The sequence below is a fragment of the Salarias fasciatus genome, chromosome 15 (genome assembly GCF_902148845.1).
Source record: "Salarias fasciatus chromosome 15, fSalaFa1.1, whole genome shotgun sequence".
Lineage (NCBI taxonomy): Eukaryota > Metazoa > Chordata > Actinopteri > Blenniiformes > Blenniidae > Salarias > Salarias fasciatus.
This window is the reverse complement of record NC_043759.1, coordinates 19,819,330-19,845,701: the sequence shown is the minus strand read 5'-3', so window position 1 is coordinate 19,845,701 and position 26,372 is coordinate 19,819,330. Positions and strand designations below refer to the sequence as shown.

At 43.9% G+C, this 26,372-nt stretch overlaps 2 protein-coding genes across 7 annotated transcripts in view; both read left to right on the top strand.

The window, feature by feature from the left end:
• hsp90aa1.2 (heat shock protein 90, alpha (cytosolic), class A member 1, tandem duplicate 2) overlaps window positions 1–22,633 on the top strand; it is a 25,078-nt gene extending 2,445 nt beyond the window's left edge. Inside the window, exons 5-13 of one of the 2 annotated variants that reach the window (XR_003933003.1) lie at window positions 3–329; window positions 413–578; window positions 679–869; window positions 1,256–1,403; window positions 1,500–1,768; window positions 1,862–2,195; window positions 2,293–2,692; window positions 14,101–14,107; window positions 22,623–22,633. Coding sequence is in view for 1 of the 2 variants with exons in the window: in XM_030110154.1 (XP_029966014.1) it covers window positions 3–329; window positions 413–578; window positions 679–869; window positions 1,256–1,403; window positions 1,500–1,768; window positions 1,862–2,195; window positions 2,293–2,405 (1,548 nt within the window). In the remaining variant the exon portion in view is untranslated. Of the gene's footprint in view, window positions 1–2; window positions 330–412; window positions 579–678; window positions 870–1,255; window positions 1,404–1,499; window positions 1,769–1,861; window positions 2,196–2,292; window positions 2,731–14,100; window positions 14,108–22,622 lie in introns of those variants that run through there. The other variant, XM_030110154.1, reaches the window with a different exon arrangement.
• On the top strand, window positions 4,489–26,372 carry ppp2r5cb (protein phosphatase 2, regulatory subunit B', gamma b). 5 transcript variants are annotated; one of them, XM_030110157.1, is made up of 16 exons: window positions 4,489–4,644; window positions 5,129–5,188; window positions 7,546–7,708; window positions 18,301–18,500; window positions 20,319–20,429; window positions 20,524–20,616; window positions 20,721–20,851; window positions 20,949–21,008; window positions 21,141–21,249; window positions 21,344–21,397; window positions 21,623–21,793; window positions 21,880–22,007; window positions 22,100–22,201; window positions 22,449–22,521; window positions 22,765–22,881; window positions 23,722–23,853. In XM_030110157.1, exons 1-16 carry the CDS (start codon window positions 4,618–4,620, stop codon window positions 23,851–23,853), a joined length of 1,731 nt encoding a protein of 576 aa, XP_029966017.1. In that variant the 5' UTR covers window positions 4,489–4,617. The 5 variants fall into 5 exon arrangements, with proteins under 5 accessions (XP_029966017.1, XP_029966018.1, XP_029966016.1 ...); XM_030110156.1 differs by having other exon boundaries at window positions 4,618–4,644; window positions 7,543–7,708; window positions 23,722–26,372; XM_030110158.1 differs by lacking the exon at window positions 22,765–22,881 and having other exon boundaries at window positions 4,532–4,644; window positions 7,543–7,708; window positions 23,722–26,372.

The window sequence follows — 26,372 nt, the reverse complement described above, 5'->3', positions numbered from 1 at the left end:
AGGTGGAGAAAGAGAGAGACAAGGAGGTGAGTGACGACGAGGCCGAAGACGAGGAGAAGGAAAAGGAGAAAGACAAGGACGAAGAGGAGGATAAGGACGACGACAAACCCGAGATCGAGGATGTGGGCTCAGACGAGGAGCATGACCATGATAAGTCCTCCGACAAGAAGAAGAAGAAGAAGAAGATCAAGGAGAAGTACATCGACCAGGAGGAACTGAACAAGACCAAACCGCTCTGGACCCGCAACCCAGACGACATCACCAATGAAGAGTATGGCGAGTTCTACAAGAGTCTTACCAACGACTGGGAGGACCATCTGGCGGTCAAGGTTAGTCTCTATTGTATTTTCAGTGTCACCCTCTTTGTTCTCACAGCTGAATACAATCCCTTACCTTGGCTGTCTTCTCGCAGCACTTTTCGGTAGAGGGTCAACTGGAATTCCGCGCCCTGCTCTTTGTGCCTCGTCGGGCTCCTTTTGACCTGTTTGAGAACAAGAAGAAGAAGAACAACATCAAGCTATACGTACGCAGGGTCTTCATCATGGACAACTGTGATGAACTCATCCCCGAGTATCTCAGTGAGTAATGAAGTGCGGCCGTGATACCCAAGATGAAAAGCATAATTGGTTCACAGCTTTTTGGACTTGTTTGTGACTAAATTGGTGTTTTTCCTTTCAGACTTCATCAAGGGTGTGGTGGACTCTGAGGATCTGCCGCTCAACATTTCCAGAGAGATGCTGCAGCAGAGCAAAATCCTGAAGGTCATCCGCAAGAATCTGGTCAAGAAGTGCCTGGAGCTTTTCACAGAGCTGGCGGAGGACAAGGACAACTACAAGAAGTACTACGAGCAGTTCTCCAAGAACATCAAGGTCAGCACTCGGCAGCCTTGGACTCTTGCCAGCTTGCAAGCCTTCCTGGTCTTATCTCACTGAAACTTGAGGCAGCGATCTCTTGTTTAAACTAGTAAGCACTTAAATGTGAGCAGTACAACCCAAAAAAAGTGACTTTAGTGCGAAGTGTTACTGACATCTGTTGTTGACCTTTGTTCCTCTGACCTGTTGCTCTGACACCTTCAGCCTGATCCTCTAACCTTACCGTCTCAATGAAAAGCAGCTTTAAACCTTTAAAAGAGCCCCATCCCCCCCTTTGCCATCTTTAAGCAGAAGCTGTCTGACTGTTTGTACTTTATGATGGTGCTTTTCATATGTGCTGCACACTACTGACAATTTCCCCCCGTTTTTCTCTCCATTTGCAGCTTGGAATCCACGAGGACTCCCAGAATAGGAAAAAGCTGTCTGAGCTGCTGCGCTACTACACCTCAGCCTCCGGAGATGAGATGGTTTCCCTGAAAGACTACGTCACACGCATGAAGGACACACAGAAGCATATCTACTACATCACTGGTGAGGACCTTCTCCACCCTGAGACATTTAAAGTCAGTTCAGAAGCGACAAAAGCAAATTAAACCATCTTCTGGCATTTTTATGTCTGAATTTCAGGTGAAACTAAAGACCAGGTCGCCAACTCTGCCTTTGTGGAGCGACTCCGCAAAGCCGGCCTGGAGGTCATCTACATGATCGAGCCCATCGACGAGTACTGCGTCCAGCAGCTGAAGGAGTTTGAGGGCAAGAACCTGGTTTCCGTGACCAAAGAGGGCCTGGAGCTGCCGGAGGATGAGGACGAAAAGAAGAAGCAGGAAGAGAAGAAGACCCAGTTTGAAAACCTCTGCAAGATCATGAAGGATATCTTGGAGAAGAAGGTGGAGAAGGTGAGCGGACTGCAGCTTTGCAGCAGTTGGCGGTGCGTCGTCGCTGTGTGGAGCTGACCGTCTGACAACCAAGCTGTTTTTCCTCCTCTGCAGGTCACCGTTTCCAACCGCCTCGTCTCTTCGCCCTGCTGCATCGTCACCAGCACTTACGGCTGGACGGCCAACATGGAGAGGATCATGAAGGCGCAGGCCCTGAGAGACAACTCCACCATGGGCTACATGGCTGCTAAGAAGCACCTGGAGATCAATCCGGACCACCCCATCGTGGAGACTCTGAGGCAGAAGGCAGAGGCCGACAAGAACGACAAATCGGTGAAGGATCTGGTCATCCTGCTGTTCGAGACCGCCCTGCTGTCCTCGGGATTCACCCTGGACGACCCCCAGACCCACTCCAACCGCATCTACAGGATGATCAAACTGGGTCTCGGTAAGGATCTGCTTTTATCGACAATCTGAAGCCGCTCTTCCTGGAAACATTTTTGCCGTACCGAGTCACTCATGCCACCTAAACTGCTTTCTTGTAGGTATTGACGAAGACGACATGACATCAGACGACACCACCTCCGCTCCCACAGACGACATGCCCCCCCTCGAAGGGGGCGACGACGACACATCCAGGATGGAGGAAGTGGACTAAGTCTGCTTCTGTTCACTGCAAGCGTTCAAAAAGTAGTGTTGTACACAAATTCCAGCTAAATGTTGTAAATGAGCCAGGAATGTCCTTCCTTCACAAACACGTTCACTTTATTTCCATCTGCGCCGACCACATGGAGATCGGGTCCATTCACCTTGGGAGTTTTATTTTTCAAGATGTCACTTTTTGTACTTTGAGTTGTATTAATGCATTTGTTTTTGTATTTATTGACATTCCGAAGTTTTATGTGTACCTACTTCAACTGTAACTAAGAGAGAGATGTTCATACTGTTTAAAACTGAACCAGTAAATAAAAGGTTATCAGATTGACAAATCTTGTTTTTATTGGGGAACAGGATTGAAGTGTAAATGTAAATCTTGAGACAAGTGTCAACATACGGGGACTGCTGGGAGGGGTCTTGGAATTAACTTCCCCCAATGTGGTTTATTATGGGGATCAGCAACTCAAGAAAGATAATGAACTGAAGCTCCAGCAGATGGCAGTGATGTAAAACGCACAGCTTGCATCCCACAGAAACTTAATCCATCTTAGAAACAGCTTTATTTTGTTCAGAGTCTTTGGAATGGATCCCAGCTTACTGTGAGTGAAGGCGAACTGTCCTGAGAGGTCACCAGTCCATCACACACATCCCAGACATGTGAAATACGAAAATAACATTACATATACATTGAAACGATTGAAATAAACATATTTAAAGACCTGTTTCTAACCCTAGGAACCAAAACTTCTCACGTACATCACTGCTGTATATTACCATTAAACCTTTATCATTACTGGTTAAAATGTAACTGTAAAGCCTTGAAAGGTTTCGAAAAATATTTGCCTATAATGTCGATGTGGATGCACTCTTGCATGCCAAGTATGCAATTAAGTGGTGCAAAAATGATAAAATATTTCAGCATCTCTGAATTAAAAGTAAATCAGCTTTAATCCCCATGAACTTTTGCCAATGAATACTGTCTTCTGTCTTTTGCAAACAGTACAGCAATTGTGGCTTATTAAATTGTTTGGTGTTTTGAGCATAGAGATCATCGTTTACAGTAGTTTTCTGTTGGTTTTTCACAGTTCTTTATATATTTTATGATAAATGTTTCCATGAGGTGCATCAACTGGAATTTGAGATGCTTTACTGAAGCAACAGAGCAACTATGCAACTATGATGTTTATGCAATTAAGAAAAGCTACAAAGACATCACATATCATTCTTAGGTTTCTAAATAGGTTATTAATTTATTCTTTTTCTTCTTTGCTGCATGTTTGAAGCATGTGGGAATCATTCATATATTGTTGAAGCCTAGAGTCTTATGTTTAATCTGTAATATATTAACATTAAAAAGAGCATTGACACTTTGATGCATAACATGGGCCATTTTTTGCAATAATATTGTCGTCTTCATTTATTTTGATGTATAACCTGGTAAATATCACTTTTGACATGTCTTTTTTATTATAATGTTCTCAGGATACACACATACTCTCTTTGCAACACAACTAAGCGAAACCTTAGTAGTAATAGATATTTGATGGTTTAATATTCTGTAAGGTAGGGATTTTCAACTCACAGCCAGAAGATCACAGGTTCAAATACTGTCAAGGCCTTTCTGAGTGGAGCTTTCATGTTCTTCCTGTGTGTGTGTATGGGTTTCCTTTGGTTCTCTGGTTTCCTCCCACACTCCAAAAATATTACCTGCAAGGTTGGTGGCTGGTGACCCCATAGATGTCAATGAGAGTGAGTGTGGTTGTATGTTGTTCTGTCTGACCTGCCTTTGCCCACAGTCAGCTGGGATTGTCTCCAGCACCTCCTTAACCCTGAAGACAATAAAAGTGGAATGATGGATGAATTGATCTTATTTTACAGGTCAGGACCAATTTAGATCAAATTAAGCTGTATGTGGACCCTTAACGAAAACTAGTTTGTCACATTTTTTTTCTCATAGTTCTTAATTTTCCATTCATATAAATAATATATCATTTAATCGTGATCATTGTAGCGGTTGTAATAGCGCCACTGTCACCAGCAGGGGGCGCCGGCTGTGTGAGCACGAGCCGCCGTGGGTCAGCTGGCTGACGGCTGCCAATCAGAGCGCGCGCAGGCGGCGTCGGCCCGCCCTGCAGTGTGGTGCCCTGTGAGAGTTGTCAAGGTTTTGGTTGTGGAGTATCCGAGAGGGGAGAAAGGGCGGTTACGCGTGTACAATGCCGAATAAAACAAAAAAAGATAAGGTGAGTCTGAGAATTATGAAGAGTTTTGAATCACTGCTATCCAAACTTCACGAGCGGGATGTTTATTGATAAAGAAAAAGGCGGTTTACCTGCCAGTGCAATGCCCTGGTAACCATTCCCAGCTAGCCGCTATCCTGGCAGCATGTTAGCTCTCGGACCTCATTTTTCTACCTCATTTATCTGCAGCACAGTTACGTTGGATCGATATGATATTTTCTAGGGACACGTGCTTGCGTTTCGGGTGCGCATTCAAGACCTCCTCGCGGCTGAAAACACGTTTCCGTATCCATAATGGAATTGTGTGTGAAATAACGGGGAGCTAGCTGACGGCAGACTCCAGCAGTCTGTGTGTTCAAACAGGAGTGTGAGACTGGGTGGGCAGGACGCCTATATTTAGCACTGATTTGTACATTCACTGGTTTGGCTGCCTTCTCGTGTTGTTATCGCGTCAAAATGATGTAAATAAACTTTCTTCCTCCCGCAGGAGTCTCCAAAGTCTGGTAAAGTGGGGAAGAGTGGAGGACAGGATAATTCAGAGCATGAGGTGAGAATAAGTAGGACACGGAAAGAAAAACACTGCAGACACACTACGGCGATGGTGCTTCACTGAAACATTGACAGTGGATTAACCTGCAAAAGTTAATCACTTTCTTTTTACATGAACAAGCAGTGCTGGAAATTATGCAGATACTCAAACACTAACTCAGTCAACAGGAAGTCTGCTGCAAAGTAAGCAGCAAAAACATCCATGACCTTACTTGTAATTGTTTCTTAAAGGTCTGTTGAAATCAGTTTTTTTTTTTTTTTTTTTTTTTTTTTTAATTTCTGTTGTAATCCTTTTCGGCACATCTTTTTCAAGTTTCTGTTTCACAGATTATAAAACTGTATCCACATTCTATTGCTACGTGGGTAATAATCCCAGCTATATTAGGTACTGGTGGTGTTTTATTGGTGCTGTGGTTTGGGTTGTGAGTGACTGGCAGGCTTGATCATTTCGTGTATTTTTGGTTGACGTGTCTGTGGCGCACGTCGTCCATCAAGGAAGTAATGATCTGAGTCTCAGAGTGACAGGCAGCTATATATATACTGCAGATCTCACGTCACTGTGAGTGAAAGATTCGTTGACATGAATTGGTTTTTATCAGGACCAGAGCTGCCGTTCGTGTGGCCATTGCTGACATTTAGCAGATATCTTCACATCAACATGGAGATGATGAGATTTTTATTGCACTTCATGTGTTACTTATCACATTTTCATGAAGTTCGTCGTGGTGTTTCTCAATGGCAGGCTTTCTTTTGCAACACTTCATTTGTGCAAGGAAGTGGTTACGTTTTCTTTTAAAACTGCATCCAGTTTTGATTGTCTGTTACATGTATGAAAAATCTTGATGGTTAGGGTTATATATTTATCTATTTTCTGAAAATGTGACAGTGCTGAGCAGAAATTCATTTCTTTTAAAAAAAAAGAAAGGTTCTGATTGGTCTTGGGCTTTATTGCCTCCTCCTTTATTTGTTTATAGTTATACAGACACACATGACCTCTGTACACAACCCGTCAATGAGCTTCCTGTATCTGCCAGCATCTAGTGTGAAGCATTACATCACATTATTGAACCAAATGGTCATACACTGTGCCTTTGATGTTATATAAGGACATTTATTGTGACTCTGTGCCTTGTTGTTGAAGCCATTCCTCTTATCATTTGCACGAAAAAAAAAAAAAAGGAAAAACTACCGGTAATTCTAAACACAGCAGAATCAAAACATCAGTGGTCTGGTCTGGTCATTCACCATCTGACTGTCAACTCTCCTCTTTAATTAATATATAAGTTAAATTAAACATAAGTCTTGTATAAATGCCACATTGTTTAATGTGTTATTTTTCTAAGCTGCTGGTTTCGGCCTCTTCCAGCCACTTGTTTTTTTTTTTTTTTATATATATATCTCGGTATGTTGTTGTGTGTCAGCATCCATGCAGCTGCTCTATTACTGCATCACTGTGTCAAATTGAAATAGACTGCAAGTTGATGTCTCTACCTCCCCCTTCCTTTTTAATAATAATAACAAATAACAACCAGTAGTTATTAACCAATGTATTGGTAGGTTTTATTTCCTGTTTTGGTAATAAACATACTAGTGAGTATGCAATGAGACAATCATGGATAATCAGTCTTTCAACTTCAGGCTAATGCGTCTCAAAAAATTCATTAGTAAAGCTGAATTTTCTTTTCCACGTTACTCTGCAGCTTTCTGGTACCACCCCGTAAGCTTCTGTTCTGTACCGCAGCACAGACTGTGACCAAGTTTAGCCGGGTCTTAAATGAATTTGATAAATCCCCTGTGACTCAGACTGACACAGCTCCATGGCTGCGTCTGCTGAAGCGAGCTCTGTGCCATCAGGTGTGTGTTGACGAATGGATCCTAGCAGGCAGGTGAAATCAGCTGTGAGGGACTCGCTACATTTGGAAAACCGCGTACCGGGATTAGATTAAACCCTACAAGACTTTGTTTGTCGGCTACTCGGCTGTTCTGCTTGATGAGCGGTGTGGAAGGCCGCAATGGTTTGTTTTTTTTTTCTCTCTCTACCTCTGTGTGAACTTGATGAGTTTCCTGGTGCTTATACTTTTGTAAACAGTATTTTTACTCTGGGTAAACTGTAGTGTATTACAGTAGTTACATAACACAGCAGTCCATCTTGTTTAGTGTCTTGTAACGTACTGTATATAATTAAACGTGCCAGTCTAGCACATGGAAGTCAAACTGCTTGGCTAGTGGCTACATGCACAGCACTTTTATGAGATTCCTGAAGTGATCCTTGCACTCAAACTCTGCACCTCAGTTTTAACATGTGCCTGTTTTACTTCTGTGCAGCTAATGTGCCATTTTCTCTTGTTTCAGCAGAGCTCAAACAGGAAAGCAAGCAATAGCGTCCCTCCTACTACTCAGCTGCTAAAGGGGAAGCAGCCAGGTTCCCAAACACCTGTCAAAAAGGACAAGAGACAGAGTTCCTCTCGCTTCAGTCTGAGCAACAACAGGGAGCTCCAGAAACTGCCTGCGTTTAAAGGTATTTACCTGTGCGACCACCCTAAATCCGTTCACCTAATCACATAATGAACTAACTAGCTAGGAATTCATACAGTTTATTTTCTTTCGGTGTTCAGGGAAAAAAAAAAGACACGCAATGTCGGTTTAGTCCTTGCTGTGAAAAAATAAAATCCTGTAATTTTGACACAAGTGTAGGTCTCACAAACGTACATACTTCCCTGCACATACTCGGTTATTTGCCAACTCATGTTGTACTGAAACTTCTTGGAATGTCCCCTTTGCTGCATCACCCTCATTTTATACTGCGCTGAGCATGATATTATGCAATGGCAGGAAACAAACAGAGGACGTACATGGCATGGATTTTGTGCTGGATTTAACCCAAGTGTCTATATTTAGTGGTAATCCAGAGATAAAGCTTTAATTCCATGGTCCTTGTGTTTCAGAGTGTTGCCAGTGACCAGATAAGAAATGTCTCACTGCTATGCTACTATTCATTTTCCTGTCAGGTTTTTTTTTTGTTAAATTCAGGCTTCAAGCCTTTGAATGATATTTACCTTTAATGCCTGTGTTTAGTGCCAGATGGAAGTGTAGCGAGTAGACATTGCTGTCCGAACTCCCGGGTAGTTTGTCTCTGCATGTTTCAGTGTCTGTCTGCATGCATGAATGCACACAGCACTTCTCCCTCTTGGTTTATTTATTTATTTATTTTTTGTTTGCTTTACTTTAACAACACTGCTTTAACTTATGACTGCACTGAAAAACAAAAATATGTTGGCATGGTAGGTTAAATCATGCAAAGAAAAACTCTTGTTAGCACATGGTGACAACAAGACATTTATTTTGTGAAAAATTTAGTAATAAATGGTACAGAATAACAGTAAAAACAAAACAGGGAATCATAAAATGGTTATGAAAACAATCCGAGACAGATTTCTTATTTGTGCGAGTTTTGTAGTAGCGTTTGAAGTGATTTAATTAAGCTTGAATCTTTAATATTAATGAACTAATGGAGTCCAGTTTTCCACTGTTTGAAAAGAGAAGATATAAACTACTTTCAGTCAGAGAATGACAGTACAGCATGTGACTTAAAGAAGACGCCACCTCTGAGAACATGATCCTCTTCTTTCAGTGTTTTCCCATGATAAGAATAAATGTATACAAAAACATTCAAAAGAATACCTGTATCTTTATCTTTGTTAGCCCTTGGCCTTGTACCGGGTGGAGAAGCCCATGAGCATAACCTAATTTCAGATAAAGCTCACTTCCCACACCCCGAAGAGAGCTTTGATAACATTCTGCCAAACATTATCCCACAGTGACCTGGGAGATGTTATCGCTCCGTCCTGTCCAAACAGGCTCCTCGCTTGGCCTGTTTTCATTCCAGGCATGTTCACCACCTCCTGATGGAAACACATGTCCGTGAGTCCATCCTGCAGAGCCTCAAAGTCAAGGCTGGGCCCGAAACACTCCTGACCAGCAGTAGACCTTCGCCATGAACTGGGATGGGCTTCTCATGACTGCAGAGTGCAGTTTAATGGCCTCGGCCTTCGCGTTTTGTGAGTCATTAGTGGAATCGCCCACCTGTGATGTGCTTCTTATTTCAAATACACACAGATCCGGACATTTTATTTTGCTGTATGTGTTTGTAAAAGCTTCGACTGGAGATCAGTGCTCTGCATGTTCTGCTCTGTTTGTTATGTATCGAATTTTAAAGCACATGCCAGAAAGCACAGAACACTTGCTTGTTCTACTTTGTTTTTCTCCTGTGATTTGTCGCCACCTCCTGGTGAGATAGTAAGATATTGGAGGAAATGATAGTTGGCAAAAAAAAATGTTTTTAGGAGATAAATATTTACATTTTGGCCGCAGCAAGATGCAATTCTGGATGAGTTTATTTTCAAGCTTGAATTTCGATTTCATAACCACAGAACTGTAAGACCTTTCACTTGTCCAAGTATAATATACAACTGCAGATGTTTTAAATAGCTTTAACACACCAGATTGCCATGAGGCCTCTGCATGGCTCGATGGTATTCTGTGTATTTTACTGTGGAGAGTGGTACAGAAGCAGAGAACGGGTTAAAGCGTTGCGGGCAGGGGGTTTTCTTGTGATCGCACTCTGGAAACTGGCTTATGATATCTAGATGGACCTCAGGCACAACTTTAAATGAGTCTTTAGTATTCATCCGAAGACATCAGTTATTATATTCTCCTGGGGGAAAAATGTAACCTTTTAAGAATATTTTGCTTCAGAATGATCAAAATTTTCAGTATAAGTTAATAAAAGCGTTTTTTTTTTTTTTTGGAAATGCATATAACATAAAAGTCTACAGGCAAAGTCAGATATCATTGTTATTTTGAGCAGCTTCCAAACACTGATGGTAAAAGTTGGTCAGTTCTTCCAGCCAGTGGCGACCAGAGAGAAAGCCGCGTACCAACGTGGGTTGGTTCATTATGCAGTGGCTCCAACTCTCAGCTCGCAGATAATCGGCTGCTCACGTCTCTGTGCAACATACCACAGGGCGCCTTCAGAGGTCGAGTGGAGTCCAGCAGCAGTTTGTTTCGGTGGCTCGGGATGGAGTGACATATTATCAGACGGCGCGGCTGCAATGTTCAGCTCATTTGTTTACTGCCATCTCTGTTCTGAAGGATAAACATTGGATAAGATAATGGAGCTTCGAAGGTAATTTGAATGGCATTGCTCTGCCCATGTTGCCGAGCAGTAATGTGGACGTTCCCTCATCAAGCCAAATATTTATTGTGTATAAATGTTCTTGATCTGAGATATGCATTTGGTCTCAGCTGTAGTTTTACAGTCTCCATTCATGCTCGCTACCAGGGCACCATGCTGTGACGGAGCATGTGAATTATAAAGATATAAAGCAGGGAGGGGAACGTTGTCATAATCAAAACATTATCTTCACCACAGGAGGTTTGAAGGAGCTCATATATCACGGGAGTTGTGGCCTATAAATTTATAAAGATTTTAATAAAATTGTCCTTTTAATACTGCAGCTGCAGAGTGATACCAGGTTCAGATATGCATAAAATGACTTTCTACCTCATGTAACCCACAAAACCTGTAACTTTAGTTGTGAAAAGAAGCCAAACTCCAGTATCTATGGGTTGCGTTTCCATTGTTCCATCAGCTGTTAGAGAAGGGAAGACTCTCAAACACAAGATTTTGAAATGCACTAAACATAACTCACTAGCTGTGACTCTGCTGTTAAAGCTGAAATAATTAAGAACAAAGCTTGCAATGTGAACTATTTAAAAGAAAACCATGCAGAATACAATAATAACAATAATATTAGTTTTTTTTTTTGCCTTGGTTGTGCAACAGCTCTTCTTACAGTCAATAATGGGATAAATCAGCCATGTCAAAGCAAACTCTTCTGTTAATACATCATGATGATGAGCTCAATATAAAGCTTAACCTGAGTTTTAATGGTGATGTTATTTTAGTTTTCAGTACTGAGTAACTTGTAGCCATGCAGCCACAAAGTAACACTCGACGTCATGTTCAGCAATGGACACGATGTCCTGTGAAACATGACATTTCTGTAAAGAGCCGTGTCTTCACGTCGGTGAAACCTGCTCGAGGGGGGAATGAGGCTCAGCCCGTGTTGAGAGAGCCCTCTGTCCTCAGCTGTGTTGATTGGTCTTTTTCTTCAAATAGATCAGAGCCTGAAGCGCTCGCACAGGACCGCGACATCGAGGATCAGCAGACCTGCGAACGAACCGCTCAGCTGTGGATTTTCGGCGCTCCGGCTGCCGTCGGTGATGAGTTTTGCGAGACTCTGCTCGTTATCCCCTTCCCATCCCCGGGTTCTGTCTCTCACCGCTGCCACAGAAAGCTGCAGCCATGATGAATGCATGTGCCAACGGGACGGTGGAGCGTTTGCAGCGTGTGGGTGTGTTTAGTGGTGTCTTGTTGTGGTCAGAACAACAGATCGTCAGACGGAGGTTTGCCCCATGACTCGGGAACAGAACACAAAGAAAGAAGCCTTTATGCGCCCAGACTCGGCTCTGCCGCCGCTATACTCCGCTACTGTATGTATTAAGAGAGGCCAGACTCCATTTAGCTGTGCTTCTTTGTGGCTTTGGGTAAATTAATACTTATTTTGTGCATTTAGTTAAAGACCTTCAAGTCCCCTGAAGAATTGCCTGAAACTTAATCTGTAGTTACTGAATGAAAAGCAACAGTTATTTAAAAGAAAATAAAAAGCTGAGATGATACTGGGGTGCACTGGCCCGACAACGTGCAAGAGATGCTCAAACCTACAAAGCAGAAGTACAGACCCACAGGGATCAGCTGTCACACGATCGGTGCTTTTCAAAAAAAAAAAAAAAAAAAATCATGTGTTTCTACTCTTTACACCAACTGACTGAAGACACAGTGGGTCTTTGACCGAGGAGAACATATTGCTTCTCTGTGGAACTCTGGTAAACTTCTCTTTATCATCTTTAATGATAAAAAGATTTTTTTAACTGGTGCACAGATGCTGATATTGGCATTTCCTTTTATAAACGACAGTAACGAAAGTAAAGTTGATTGCAAATTGTGTTGTTTCTAAGTAATTGAAGTGATAAACTATTGGGGGAAAAAAACAGATTTTTATTTCTGATCGGCTCTCAGCAGCGTCACTGTAGCTTTGCCCTTTTCCTGCAAAGCTTTAAAGTGCAGAGTCTTGTCATCAGTGCTGAGACAGATTGTGGCGAGCTGCACATACACATCCTGTGCTGCTCGTATTGAGACTTCCTGCCTTCCTGTTGCTCTGCTGCATACACCTGGGCTCAGGCTGCGCTCCTGGAGAGCCATCTGTCACGCGATAACAGACATGCCTGTGAACAAAGATAGCACATTCACATAAACGCTCACTGATCACGTCTGGTCCCGTTTTCCTGTAAAGCAGAACTTGGCTTGTTTGCTTTTGCTTTCTGTGTGGCTATGTGCACCGTACCTTTAGGATGTAATTGATTAGAGTGCAATTTGTTGTGCTTTTCACTGTAAACTATAACATTCAACATGCAGTCCTCCTGTTGAATGTGAATGCGTGTTGTTCCCGGTGTTAATCTTCACATTTATACGTATTGGTAAGACGCTAAGCTGAATTGAGATTTGGTTTGTGCTTTAAACTCTTGACAGATGTAGCTGCTCTCGTTCCACTCACAGTGCCCCCCCTCCTCCTCCTCCTCCTCCTCCCCCCTCCCCACTAGCCAATCCCTTCCCTCATGTTTATTTATCCTGACAGCCCGCCCATGTGACCGCAGCCAGCCAATGGCGCGGCCGCTGTGGGGGATGACGACACTAACTAGCTGGTTCCCTCCAGCAGCAGGGGAGCTTCATTTTCTGCTCTGAGTGTTCGTGTTAAAATGGAGGCTGGCTCCTCGCCTTAGCCTGGGCTGCCCTCTCCTCCCCTGCCTCCTGCCTCCGCTCACTGATGTTGGCATGTGCTAGAGCAGCCAGTGGGATGGTTCTGGATGCACCGAGCTCCAATGGGCCTTTCCAGCCTGTGGCCCTCATGCATTTTAGAGGTGAGAATTGGAAACCTGTCTCTCCTGCAGCACTGTATATATGTTTCAAGGGAAGGGAGGCTTTAATGTTGTTGTCTCTTAGCAGCTGCAAATTAGGAATTTACATCCGCTGCGGACGACTCCTCTGTACATAGAATTAGGAGCGTTTGTCCTCCGAGCCTCGTTGACATGAGCGTTTTCAGAAGAGGAAGCTTGTGATTGTGTCGGTGTGTCAGCGAGGAAGGTTTTGTCAAGACGTTGCATAGCTTAGCTTGAGCAGGGGAGGGAGGGTGAGAGAGAGCGAGAGTGGGGAAGAGTGCTAGTTTTGAGTCTCCCCTCCCCCACCGAGACTCCTGATGTCATAGGAAGTGAGGTCAAAGCTTGTTGTTGGTCTGTGTGTGTCCGTATTGTGTGTTGTGTACCGTTGCCACAGTGGGAGCACTCCCTTTATTCTGGCTTTATCTGCACATGTGTTGCAGTGAGCACGGGGAACGGAGAACAGCTGTGGCTGTTTCTTGCTGCAATAAAATCAAGGCTGTTTGTGTTACAGCAGCTTGATGTTCAGCAGGAAACGGCAGTGAACACGTACAGCATAATAGCTGGTTTCATCCAGAAGTTTGTTTCTTGTTGTGCTTTATGAGCTTGTCAAACTGGCCCCTCATGACATTTTAATGTGCTGTGATGACTGTAGTCGAGCACAAGCACAAAGTCACCTATTCTGCTTTTTAATCTGCGTGGCCTCGGGGTTTGTGCTCACTGTTTGCCAGCGGTGGCTCTCCTAATGATCAGTCTGCGGCACGACGCTTGGGAGTCACCATTTGTTCTCGGGGGCAAATTTCGCGTTCATCAGGTGCTTCCTGTGTGCAAGCTGGAGCCTTCAGATGAGTAAAGGTTACTTGTCCATCCATGCAGAGATGCCGGTGTGTGAAGTCTGCAAGCTGCACAGCACGTCTCTTAATATTTTAGGCTCGTTCGGAAACCCTAGTGCTGTTGTGTAATAAGAGCTGGTCGACCTCCTGGCACTCAGGGGCTGCTGGGATGAGGTGGACCTGTGTTTCAACTCGTTAACAATCAGAACAAGCCTGGTAGAGGCGCGTAGGTGTGCTTCACCCGAATTAACGCTGCACAGCTCGCTTTTTCCTTTACGGCGCTTACGCAACTCAAACTTAAAGCCTCTTATTCTGGTTTTTTTCCCCTTCTTTTGCAAGCGGTAAAGAGTCATATACTCACTTTGCGTTTCATATTTCAGTTTCTTAAAGACTTTTTAATTCGATCCAAACACGTGACCTCACTTTTCTTCCTCGTTCAGAATTCAGTAATTTTCCATCCGTTTTCTATACCGCTTTGTACGGTTCAAGGTCGCCGGGAGCTGATCCCAGCCGACTGGGAGCGACGGCAGGGTACAGCCTGAACAGTTCATCGCCGGGCAAACACACACACACACTCACACAGACGGTTACACACTCGCATGGGCAGTTTCAGCCATCAATTAACCACACATTCATAGTCTTGGACTGAGTGAGGCAATAGAGAAAACCCATGCTGAAAACATTTCAACATACTATATTCTCACTGTGAGATGGAAACCGAATTTCTGGTTTCGTGGAGTCAGAGCTTCTCTGAGATCGATATCTCTCAAACTTAACAGCAGAAAGGTTCAAAGTGACAAGTGTTTGATTGAGTTAGCTTTGTTTAGGAATTCTGTGCTGATGTCTGGCTGCTGCCGAACGCCCTGCTTGGAGGTAGTTATTCACCCTCAGATTAGTGCGGGGATATTCAAATGTCAATTTACACCAGATGAAAACTGCTCTCGACTTGTCTGCTGAGCTGTTGGGAAATAATACATTTTATTTAGAAGTCAGATCTTTTTTTTCTCTGGATATAAAGGAACAATCCTCTTCATTAACTTGAATCCAGATTTCTAACATTCTTATTCTACCACTCTTCTGATGTCTCATCATTAATGAGGTAACTCGACAGTCAAAACGCGACTAAATAGGTTTTAAAAGCACTGCGTGTCCGAAGAGAGCAGCCTGAACAGCAGCGCTTTTATGGTCACAGCAGATTGTTTCATTTATCTCCTCCTAACCATTAAATGCCACATCTTCACATGAGACAAGTGCAGCTTGTTGGGAAAGCGAGAGAGAATCGAAATGTATGTCTCTTTGCGCTCATCAGCGTAGCAGAGAAACGTAAAGCAGGTGACTGTTCCAGTTCCTCGTGGATGTGGTCAGCAGAGCTCCGGGTGAAGCGCATCGCTTGCTGTTTGACCTTTTTTAAATGCCGTCCTTCAGCTCCTGGATGCAGCGTTACCTTCTGGAACGTCCACTGCAGCGTCTCTGAGTATACCCTTGGAGATGTTCGTTATCTGACTGTAGAAACGACTTATAAAAGCCGGTATCAACTTGAAAGAACTACTTCTGTGGTGTCTTGTTCACACTTTAAGGTATCTAAACTGAAGAGACTTTTCAGCTTCTGAAACTGTAAATCTAAGTGTTTTTAGTGCAACAAATCTGTGCATGAGAAGGCTACAGAACACGCTGAATAATAAAAAGTAGGTGAAGCTGCTGTGACTAATGTGGGGGTGAAGTGGAAGCCTGTTCAGCGGAGCTACGAATGTCAGCAACTTGCGCTAGATCCCTTTTAAAATGACTTGCGGTACTTTACAAGTGATGAGTGGAAACACTGTGAGAGAGATTTCTCTGATAGCAGGTCCCAGTGTTCCTCCGTGCTGCAAAGGAACTATTCGTAACAGTGACAGTAACAGTACACGTTGCTTTGGACATGCAGAAAGCTTTCCTTGATCTTAGGAAATAAGAACGCTCTTAATTATTTTGCAAATGCAGAGTCAGCATGCCTTGTTTTTTTGCTGGTTCGTGTTTCCAGTAAACATTTGTCCTGATATCAGTTGCAGTCGCTTGCTCTTACATGGTTCTTACTGTCAGTTGCCCTTACTTATTTTTTGTGTGAAAACACAAACCAAACTCGTTTTGTCCTCGGTCAGGCAGAAGTGTGCAGTTTAACCACAAAGTAATGTCAGTACATCTCCATCAGAGCGAAATGTTACAAGTACTTCTCCCAAAAATAGAATATTATCAAAAACTTTTTTTTTTTCAGTTCCCTCGGCCCTCAAAACAAAACTTATACTATTCCAGGAATTTTTTTTTTAACTTTAATTGTAATATTTACCAACCGCAGTTAAGAGAAATGGGGATAGATTAAAAAGCATCTATCAAAGATAAGATATATTAATTGCAAAATTACAGGTTAGGGATGTGGTTTGTTGGGAAATATTGTATTAATTGTTAAGAATTGTTGCCCCAAACTTCTCGCACTTGTCCCATGATCACACACATTCGTTGTTGCTCTGCATTCACAGCCTGTACACACAACCTTTGAAGAAAGTGTTGACTGATTGTTGTCTTTCTCTCTGCTCTCACTTGGTTATTATTCGTGCTTTACAAGGTCAGTTTGACAGACTCGTCTCCGGGCTGCAGCCGATGATGGGATCAGTGCGAGAGCTCCGGCAGCAGCCTGCATGCATCACTGATTAACATGGTCACCCCGTGGTCCAAAGTCCCGTCTCTGCCCGCCGTCGCCATGGTGACGTACAGTGCACATTGTAGACTGTTAACGGGGGAGACGGGAGTGACATACAAATCACCGGCTGTGACACGCGGATCAATACTGCCACATTGGATTGAATTTTAAAAGTTACACTCGGACCAAATGCGACTGAATTGATAAATTTAGCCGGGAAAATCAGTTTTTCTGGAACTCGTCCTCTGTCACACTTTTACATTTGGATCATTTGGTATGAAAAACAGTATTTCTTAACAGGAAAAAGACATGCTGCTGATTATAGTGCAGTTTTTATAGTAATGAGTCTTATCTGGCCTTTCCTTTAAAAAGAAAAGCTTTGCACGTTAAAAAAAAATCACCGCTCAGGTTGTTGTGGCTTTACTGTAGTCCTGAAACTGTGTTCCTTGTTCCTTAAAGCCGCCACGGCTCCACGCCTCGTGATGCTTTGCAGGGGTTTTGATGTGTGCTTTGGGAAAGCCCTGTTGGACATCTGGGAGCAGACTTGAAACACTTCCAAAAGACTGAACAAATCACTGTGGTGCTCCTCTGTTTGTATTATCTCTGAAAGGATGTCGAAATTCTTTCAGCATTACTCGGAGCTTGCATTTCGGAGTGCATTATAAATAGAAACCTTCACCCATTTCACAATAAAAGCAGCTGATAAAGTTGAATCTCTCTTGTGTGTGCTCGCAGAAACCTTTATTTGATGTGGCCGCTGTGTAATGTGGTGGGAATGGGCGTGTGACAGCGGCGTGCAGAAGCTACTCAAATGTATTTAGATCACAAAGGTGATACAAAGACAGGTGTGGTTGCTACTTCTTCACTGTGTTGATCTCGAGCCTCTGCATGTACCAACAGTATGTGAGGGGTGGCGGTTGCTCTGAGTGTTTCCCCTTTTTACCATGTGTCAAAGTATTTTTGGGAAAGATATTCAATTCCAGTTTTTCATAAATGCCAAATTAGAAAGTTTTTGTGTGTGTCATAACTATATATTAAAGTTTAAAAGCTGCTGTAGCCTCATTTTAAAAGGGTTTAACATGTTTCGTGGCTTCAGATGAATTAGGTTTTGTGAAAAGTCACAAAAATGTTTGTTTTGACCGTCAAGGTTGCAGCTCTGGGTTAACCTGACAGCTTCTTTCATAAATGGATTTAGCCTAAGCTCAAATCAAAGGATAATTTACTACTTTACTTTGTTTACTTGATGGAGATTTTCATATTTTATCAAGTCATTGGAGTAAGCTCCAGCATGTTTTTCCTCTCACTTAAAAATCCACATTATTTGTCGTCTGAATAAAATCTGCTGGTCGACTGAAAGAAAGTGATCGTCCTGTGACAGCGAGGGATTATTTCCTGTGCCATTATCACATGAAACGTTGCACCATATCACTCTTTGAATTGTGAGCTGACATTTTAAGAGGGGTTTTTTTTTTTTACTTTTATCTGAGCAGCCACAGAGTAAGAGGGCTTTTAAACCGCCCCCCTCCTCACTTTCCGCCGCCTGTGTTTCAGACGTGCCCCCCGCAGAGCAGGAGAAGCTGTTCATCCAGAAGCTGCGTCAGTGCTGCGTCCTCTTCGATTTCGTCTCTGACCCGCTGAGCGACCTAAAATGGAAGGAGGTGAAGCGAGCCGCGCTGAGCGAGATGGTGGAGTACATCACCCACAACCGGAACGTCATCACCGAGCCCATCTACCCAGAGGTGGTTCACATGGTCAGTGTCGGCGCAGCTGGGAGACGCTTCAAGCATCCGTTTTGAGCCCAATTAATTTACTCACGGGCTTCCAGTTGACACTGATTCAGCCATCAACAGGTTGTTTATTTTTTTGTTCCTGGTTTTTACACCCGGTCAATAAACAGACAAAAGTTAAAGTGAAAAGTAGCTTTAGTTTCTTTCTGTCCAGCGATCTGACAGATATGAAGAGGTAGCATGTGGCCTGATATAGAAGTGTCTCCTAATTTAGATATTAAAATGCGACAACCATTTGTGATCAATAACATGAAACAAACAACCTTATTATTCTGCTGCTAATGTAAATAACATGTCTGATCCTTCTGCTGTCTGCCTGGCTCTGGTAGATGGAGACGCTCGGTTCTTCCTTTAGCTTTTAAATGATCACATAAAACTTTTATTCAATATTTTCTTCAATTGACTCGAAGATGCTGTAAGCTTCATCCAGGAAAAAGACCCTGCTTGTTATATGCAACCTCGAAGACTTGAAAGAATCATCTGATTCAGGAGACTGAGACATAGACTTACTGTTGTTGTTGTTATTTTTTTATTATTCTCGTAACTTATTTCGGCATAATGCTCTATTTGATGAGAAGCTTTTTTTTTTTGTTAAGCTTGTGGGTTTATTCTTTGCTCCATGGGAAGAGAACTTCTCGTGGTTTCTATTGCCGGAGATATTTACTGCTCGCGGATCCGTTTCAGTTTGTTTAGCCTCTCCTGCAGTCGAAAGAGAGTCACATGACCTCAGTGTGAGCTAAAACCTGACCCCACTCTTTAAAACCATCAAAATTTTTTTGGAATGATTTCTTTCCGCCAGCCTCAATTCGTCAGCGGGAAGTTTTTGTAAAGATCGGAAGCACGAGTTGTTTTGGACCCTGAGCATGTCCATTTGTCCGTAACGTTATTGATCCCCGACTGTACCTCTCCTGGAAATCAGCTCACGGTGCCAGGTCCGCTTTTCTCGAGCCAAATTACGAAGCCTTTGAAGATAATGAAAGCCCTGCCGGCCTTCGGTGTCACACGGTAAACTGAAGACGATCAAGGTGCAAATTTCTCGCTCTCCTCCTCGTCCAGGCCTCATTTGATCAGCAGAAAATGCAACCCGGCTCCTAAATCAGCATAAAAATATCCTCTTCCTCTCCTGGCCGCTCCTTCTCCGCCCTCGCACCCTTAAAGGCGAGGACCGTTTGAAGTCCGCTGATGGTTTTCATCATCAAAGTATGGCGCCTGACACGACAAACTCCTCCACGGCCATGAACGGCGTATTCTTACGTTAACGCTGCTGACGGGATTTTCTCAGTGTGCAGAGCCGAAGCCGTATTTCAGCAGACCTTTGGATCGCACCACAATAGTGCTTCCATTAGTGCGGCTCTCTCTGGGGGGGGAAGTATGATTTCTTCTTAAACTATAAATACAAGCGTGAGCGAGTGTGTGTTGACCTCTGCTTGACAGCGCTCTCCAGGGACTCTCCAAATGTACCGTCGAGAAAATGGGAATCGAGGCGGAGGGGAAACGGATACTGCCCTCTTCTCTTTAAGGAGTTTGGTTACCCTTAAAATCACTCATTTTATTTTATATCTTTTTTCATTCATTTATCAGAGAAAACATTAAAAAAAAAACAAAAAAAAAAACAATCTCAGTCACCTGTTGAGCATCCAGGCTCCAGTTCAGTTTCTGTATTTTGTTGGATCAGACGTTTTGTGTCCATCAACATCTACAGACAGCAGCCAGGGTTTGTTTCAGCAGATAGACGATCTGACTGTGTGTTTTAGTTTTTTTCATTTTCCATCTTTCCCTCAGTTTGCTGTGAATATGTTTCGGACGTTGCCGCCATCTTCCAATCCTACTGGTGCAGAATTTGACCCAGAGGAAGACGAGCCCACGCTAGAGGCCGCATGGCCTCACCTACAGGTACACACACACACACACTCTTCCAACATTTACAGTGAAGCATAACTCCATTCAAGTCTTTAAAACTTTGCTCTTTTTCTTTTCTCCCCCACAGCTCGTCTATGAATTCTTCCTACGATTCTTAGAGTCTCCCGACTTCCAGCCAAACATAGCCAAAAAGTATATTGACCAGAAGTTTGTAATGCAGGTGAGCTGACAGGAACAGGCTTGTCTGCTTGGCTCTAAATATGTGTTTATGTGTGTGTGTGTTTCGTGTATTTGTCCCTCAGTAACGCCGCCTTTTGTCCTCAGCTCTTAGAACTGTTTGATAGTGAAGACCCCAGGGAAAGAGACTTTTTAAAGACCACTCTGCATCGCATCTATGGCAAGTTTTTGGGCCTGCGAGCGTACATTAGGAAACAGATTAATAACATATTTTATAGGTAAGTGCGTCTTTTAAACACTTGAACTTGTGTCACTGGCTCAAGCAGCCTGGTAGTATAGATTATATATCAATGTGTGTTTTGGATTATTTTCCAGGTTCATTTATGAAACTGAGCATCATAACGGAATAGCTGAATTACTGGAAATACTAGGCAGGTAAGATCCAAGCTGCTGGTGTTTTTTTTTTTTTTTTTTAATGGATCTCAACCTTCATCGTACTGCAGATTGGAGTAAAACATTTCTCCCTCCTTGAGCAATTATTCCCCCCTTTTCCCCTTTTTCTTCCAGCATAATCAATGGATTTGCGTTACCGTTGAAAGAGGAGCACAAGATATTCCTGCTGAAAGTCCTGCTGCCTTTACACAAAGTCAAGTCTCTTAGCGTCTATCACCCACAGGTAGCTGCTCCTTCAGCCGTGTGTGACGCTAATCAGTGATTACGACGCTGGAGTTCTGTTACCGTTGAAAACATGTTGTGTGTTTGTTCCTCAGCTGGCCTACTGTGTGGTACAGTTCTTAGAAAAGGACAGCACCCTGACAGAACCGGTGAGAGTCTGTTTGTTAACAGCATTCTTTTATTTGTGGTATTAGTGTTGATTGTCCTTTGTGCTCAGAAAAATAAACATGGGGTAATTACAAAAGTACAGACTGTCCGTTAGAGTGTTGTAATCCCTCGTGTGTGTCATCTTGTGTGTGTGTGTGTGTGTGTGTGTGTGTGTGTGTGTGTGTGTGTGTGTGTGTGTGTGTGTGTGTGTGTGTGTCTCGGTGCAGACGGTGATGGCTTTATTAAAGTACTGGCCAAAGACCCACAGTCCCAAAGAGGTCATGTTCCTCAACGAACTGGAGGAGATTCTCGACGTCATCGAGCCGTCCGAGTTTGTCAAAGTCATGGAGCCACTCTTCAGACAGCTGGCCAAGTGTGTGTCCAGTCCACACTTCCAGGTCTGTGTCTGCGTGTAAATATTTCTGTCGTTTTTGCTTCGGACTTTTCCTTGCACATATGTAACGGTGTTCCAAACTGTTTCCAGGTGGCGGAGCGGGCTCTATACTACTGGAACAACGAGTACATCATGAGCCTGATCAGTGACAACGCCGCCAAGATCCTGCCCATCATGTTTCCAGCGCTGTACCGCAACTCCAAGACCCACTGGAACAAGTCGGTTTTCAACTCGGCCTCCTTGCATGGTGATGTGCTCAACTCAAGCGACTCCTGCTAACGTGTGTGTGTGTGTGTGTGTGTGTATGCAGGACAATCCACGGGTTGATCTACAACGCCCTGAAACTCTTCATGGAGATGAACCAGAAGCTGTTTGATGACTGCACTCAACAGTTCAGGGCAGAGAAAATCAAGTAAGGCTTCAGAGCGAAACGCGGCAGCCGTATTTCCAACGCAGCTACACCTGTTCTGATGGAGCGGATATAAATGTCAAACTAAAGATCACTCGGATGTAACTGTGAATGGAACGAGCCAAGAAGCAGATAAAGCAAATTAGGCAACTCCACAGACTCAGGTTTCAGATTCTGTGTGTTTGAGTGAATGTTTCCACTGAAAAAAAGCCCCTCATGCCTTTTTTTCTCCGATATGTTTTCGTGTCAGAGAGAAAGCCAAGTGGAAAGAGAGAGAAGAGGCCTGGCTGAAGATTGAGAATCTAGCAAAGTCCAACCCACAGGTGAGCAAATATGTGTGTGAACGCCTCACCGCCCTCTGTTTGATGTTCAGAAAGCACTTTGCTACACTTTCTGGTCGTAATAAGACAAGTAGACTCTGGAGGAACTGGTGGAATCTGCATTTCTGTGCTCAGACGCAGTAAAAGGAAGGGAAAGTCTGTTAAAGTAAACACAAGTTTGTAACGTGCCAGCTTCAAAACACAGTTTATTCACAATGTTGGATGTCTTTGCTTATTCCGTTGTAGTTTGTGACGTACGTTGACGCGATAGAGTCAGGCAGTCCGATGGACATGGAGACAGACGGGCCGATGCTGGACGATGTCAACATGCTAAAGAAAGCAGTAGAAGAAGAAGCCACACAGGTCAGTCCGGAGCGGAAGGTGCTGCGTCTCGGCCAAGAGCTGTACGGAAACGACGAGTGTATCACGGCTCACAGCTGTGATTCGGGGGAAAAAAGCAGATGTCATTAACAAGAGAGATTTATTTTCACTCGTCAATAAATAAACTGTAGCCAAACAAATGTGACATCAGTAACAAGTAATGGTTAAGACAGTAAACTGCATTATGAAGCGTCGCTGAATTTATACAGCCTATTAAAATGTCAAATTACCCAGATTTTAGCGATCATCTCATCTGACACATTTAAAGTTTGCACGCCGTAAATGAAACCTGTCGGCTCCGCTCTGTCCTGAAATCAATGTTCCTGTTCAGACCGATCAAACAGACCTGAAGCTCGTGGCGGCTTCTATTCCCCGCTGCTCCAGCGCAGACGACGTCGGCTATAGAAGCAGACTGTTTGGCCTTGAACATTCATTTTAACTTTATTGCTTTTTATGTGGCAACATAAGTCTCCTCTCAGTACTGCACCTCTTTACTCTCCAAAGAAACATTTGCTTTGTGAGCCCGTGGTGTGCTGATTGATCACTTTGTTTCCAAACATTTTTTTATGTCGCTTGAAAACAGGCTGCTTGAAAATGTAGAAGAGAAGTAGTAGAAAAATAAACATCTCCTCCAGATGAGACATTGTAAAGGGAAATATTCTTTTTTTTATTTTCATAAAATGAACAATATTCAAATGTGGATATATATAAATGAAGGAAACATATATTCACAAAGACTATTTAATCTAAGTAATAATTAGCTAATAAATGGGTTAATAAGTCTTCGTCTAAATGAGCGTGGTGTTGCCGTTGTGTGTCCAGATCCTGAAGGATCAGCGCCGTGAACGTCCACTGATGCGGAGGAAGTCCGAGCTCCCCAAAGACATCTCCACCGTCACGGCCCTGGAGCTGCACCGAAGAGCCGAGGAGATGATCACGCACGACGGCCACTGAGAGACTCCCCCCGTCCGCCGTAAACCAGCAGCGTCCACAGAGGAGAACGCCCCCCCTTCCCCCCCGCCCTCCTGGACCCCCACCTCCACCCTGCACAACAACACAAGTCTGGTCTCCCGGTCCAGCCCAGCACAAGTCGCACCTGAGCGGCCGCAGCTCCACCCGACACAAGCCAAACATCCAGCCCCTGATTGGCTGCCCAGGACAGGTGGCGCTCGGCCCTTCCTCACCCCCCCTCCCTCCTCCTCCTCCTCCTCCTCCTCCTCCTCCTCCTCCTCCTCCTCCTCCTCCTCCTCCTCTCCTCCAGCAGAGACGTCTGCGGTGCCGGACAGTCCTGCATGGCCAAGAAACGCACCATTTCCTGAACTGCAGCCAAGATACTCTCGTGTTGATATCTCCCTCCCCTCCCTTGTTTCTCCCCCCCCCTTCGTCCTCTCAACTTGTGTTTTCGGGGTGTTTTGCTGCCCCCTTCTGGTCATTTTTCTCAGGTGTTCTGTTCGGTGTGTGAGCTGTCTTTTTCTTCTTGCCTCTTTTTTATAGATGTCAGGTGCTTGTCCGACTGATACGAGCCCACAACTGTAAACCTCCACAGAGCACGTTTTTGTTGAGTTAAAAAAAAAAAAGAAAAAGAAAAAAGAAGCGTCAGCTGATGAGAGAACGTCAGTTTCAGTGTATTTAAAATGAGCTATTTTTCCTCATGACATTGAAACTCAACAGCTGTTTCTATTTTCCCTACATAGAATATTAGGAGCTCATTTCAGAGTGAGATTTAAAAAAGGAGGAAAAAAAAAAGGAACACTTCCTGTCTGTATAACTGATCTATTGCTTGCTATTATTTCACTTCCCATTAACTGTGAAGATTTGTTGTGTTTATCAGGACAGGGTCGCCCATTTATCTGGATTAAAAGCATAACATTACAGCTGTGTCACACAGGGCCGGCCTGACTGAGGTCCAGGCTGCGGCTTTTTTCTTCTAACATCTTTGTTCCCATGTAGAAGCCGAGTTTGGTGCCAACGCTTATTTATTTAGTTTAAAAAGAAAAAAAAAAAAAACAGAGAAAAGAAAAGTTGGCACAGGCCGTGTGTCTGGTCGGGATAAGTTCGCTTCATGTTCAGATCCGGTTTATTATTTTCTCCTGGATGAGCCGAGCCCGGTTCCCTGCAGCCAGTTACACGATAAGGGGGATTGTGGGATTTATTTTTAGTTGCCCCTTCACATCCAGCCATTGTAGGCGTGTGTTTAACATGGCCATTAGCATTCAGTACATGTCAGTCATTCATGTGAGGCTTAAGAGAGGTGGGAGAGATGCCGCCGCCGCCGCCGCCCGTCTGGGATTTCCACCAGGCGTCAAGCAGGGACAGAAACTGTGCTGATGGTGATGGATTTTTCTACTCTTCTGCAGCCAGTCCCTTTCATTTTGAGAAACGCCCTGTAGATCGCTTCACAGAGGAGGGATGTTTGGTTAGAGCAGGTCAAACAGAAGCCTTTCTTTTCACAGTGCCTTTTGTAGTCTGAGGAGGGTTTAGAACTCAGCTGAGAACCGAGTAGCACGAACTAAAAATGTCGGATGATTATTAAAAAAAGAAAAAAAACGCTATCATCCTAGTTTCCAGAAGAAATGGAAAGAGTTGTGTTTGAGTCTGTTCCGCTCGGACTGGAAGCTGCGGCCCAGAGAGCGGAGGCAGCGTGGACGCCCCCCCCCCCCCCCCCCCCCCCCCCCCCCCCAGAACCACTTCAGCAAAGAAGCACTTCCTGATTAAACTTGAAAGAAAAGAGAAGAAACAAGCAGTCGAGAGTTGAAATCCGTGATGCTGTCTGTCTCCGGTGTGTGGGGCCGCCTCTCCACGGTGCCTGTCGCCTCCACTTCCCCCGCTCCTCTCTGGATCTCTACCCCCCCCCCCCCCCCCCCCCCCATTCATTTAAAAAAAAACGAAAAACTCAATTCATTTTCTTTCATCTGCTTCTGGATGCTTGCAAGCTGTTGTTTTTTTTGTTTGTTTTTGTGTTTTCTCGATTCCTCCTCCGCCTGCCGAAACCTCTCGTCAGTGTTTTTGACTGAATGTGCAAACTGTAAATAACAACTGCCGTCACATCGTTTCCTTCTCTCCGTGTTTGTCTCGAAGAACAACAGTCGCCAGAGGCCCCCGTCACGGTGAACCCCCGCCCCGCGCCGCCCCCTCGGTGACCTTTAACCTCTCACTTGCTCGGCGGTGGCTGCCGTTCTTCTGGAAATGGCTTTAATAATGGCTTCTTTGGAGCTCTCTTCATTTCACGTAAAGCTTTTGTTTTCGTTTTCATCGGAAAGAGTTATTACAAGTGTCCTTTAGTATAAGTCTCATACTAAATGGCTTCACCTAATATTGTACATATAATGTACTTTTATGTTATAACTATTATTAAATGGTAGATTTCATATTTTGTACAAAATATCCGGTGTACAGAATACAGAGGTTATTAGCAGCTGCAGGCCGTTGGTATCTGGCACAGAGTTCAACACATGGAACTATTTACAGTTAGA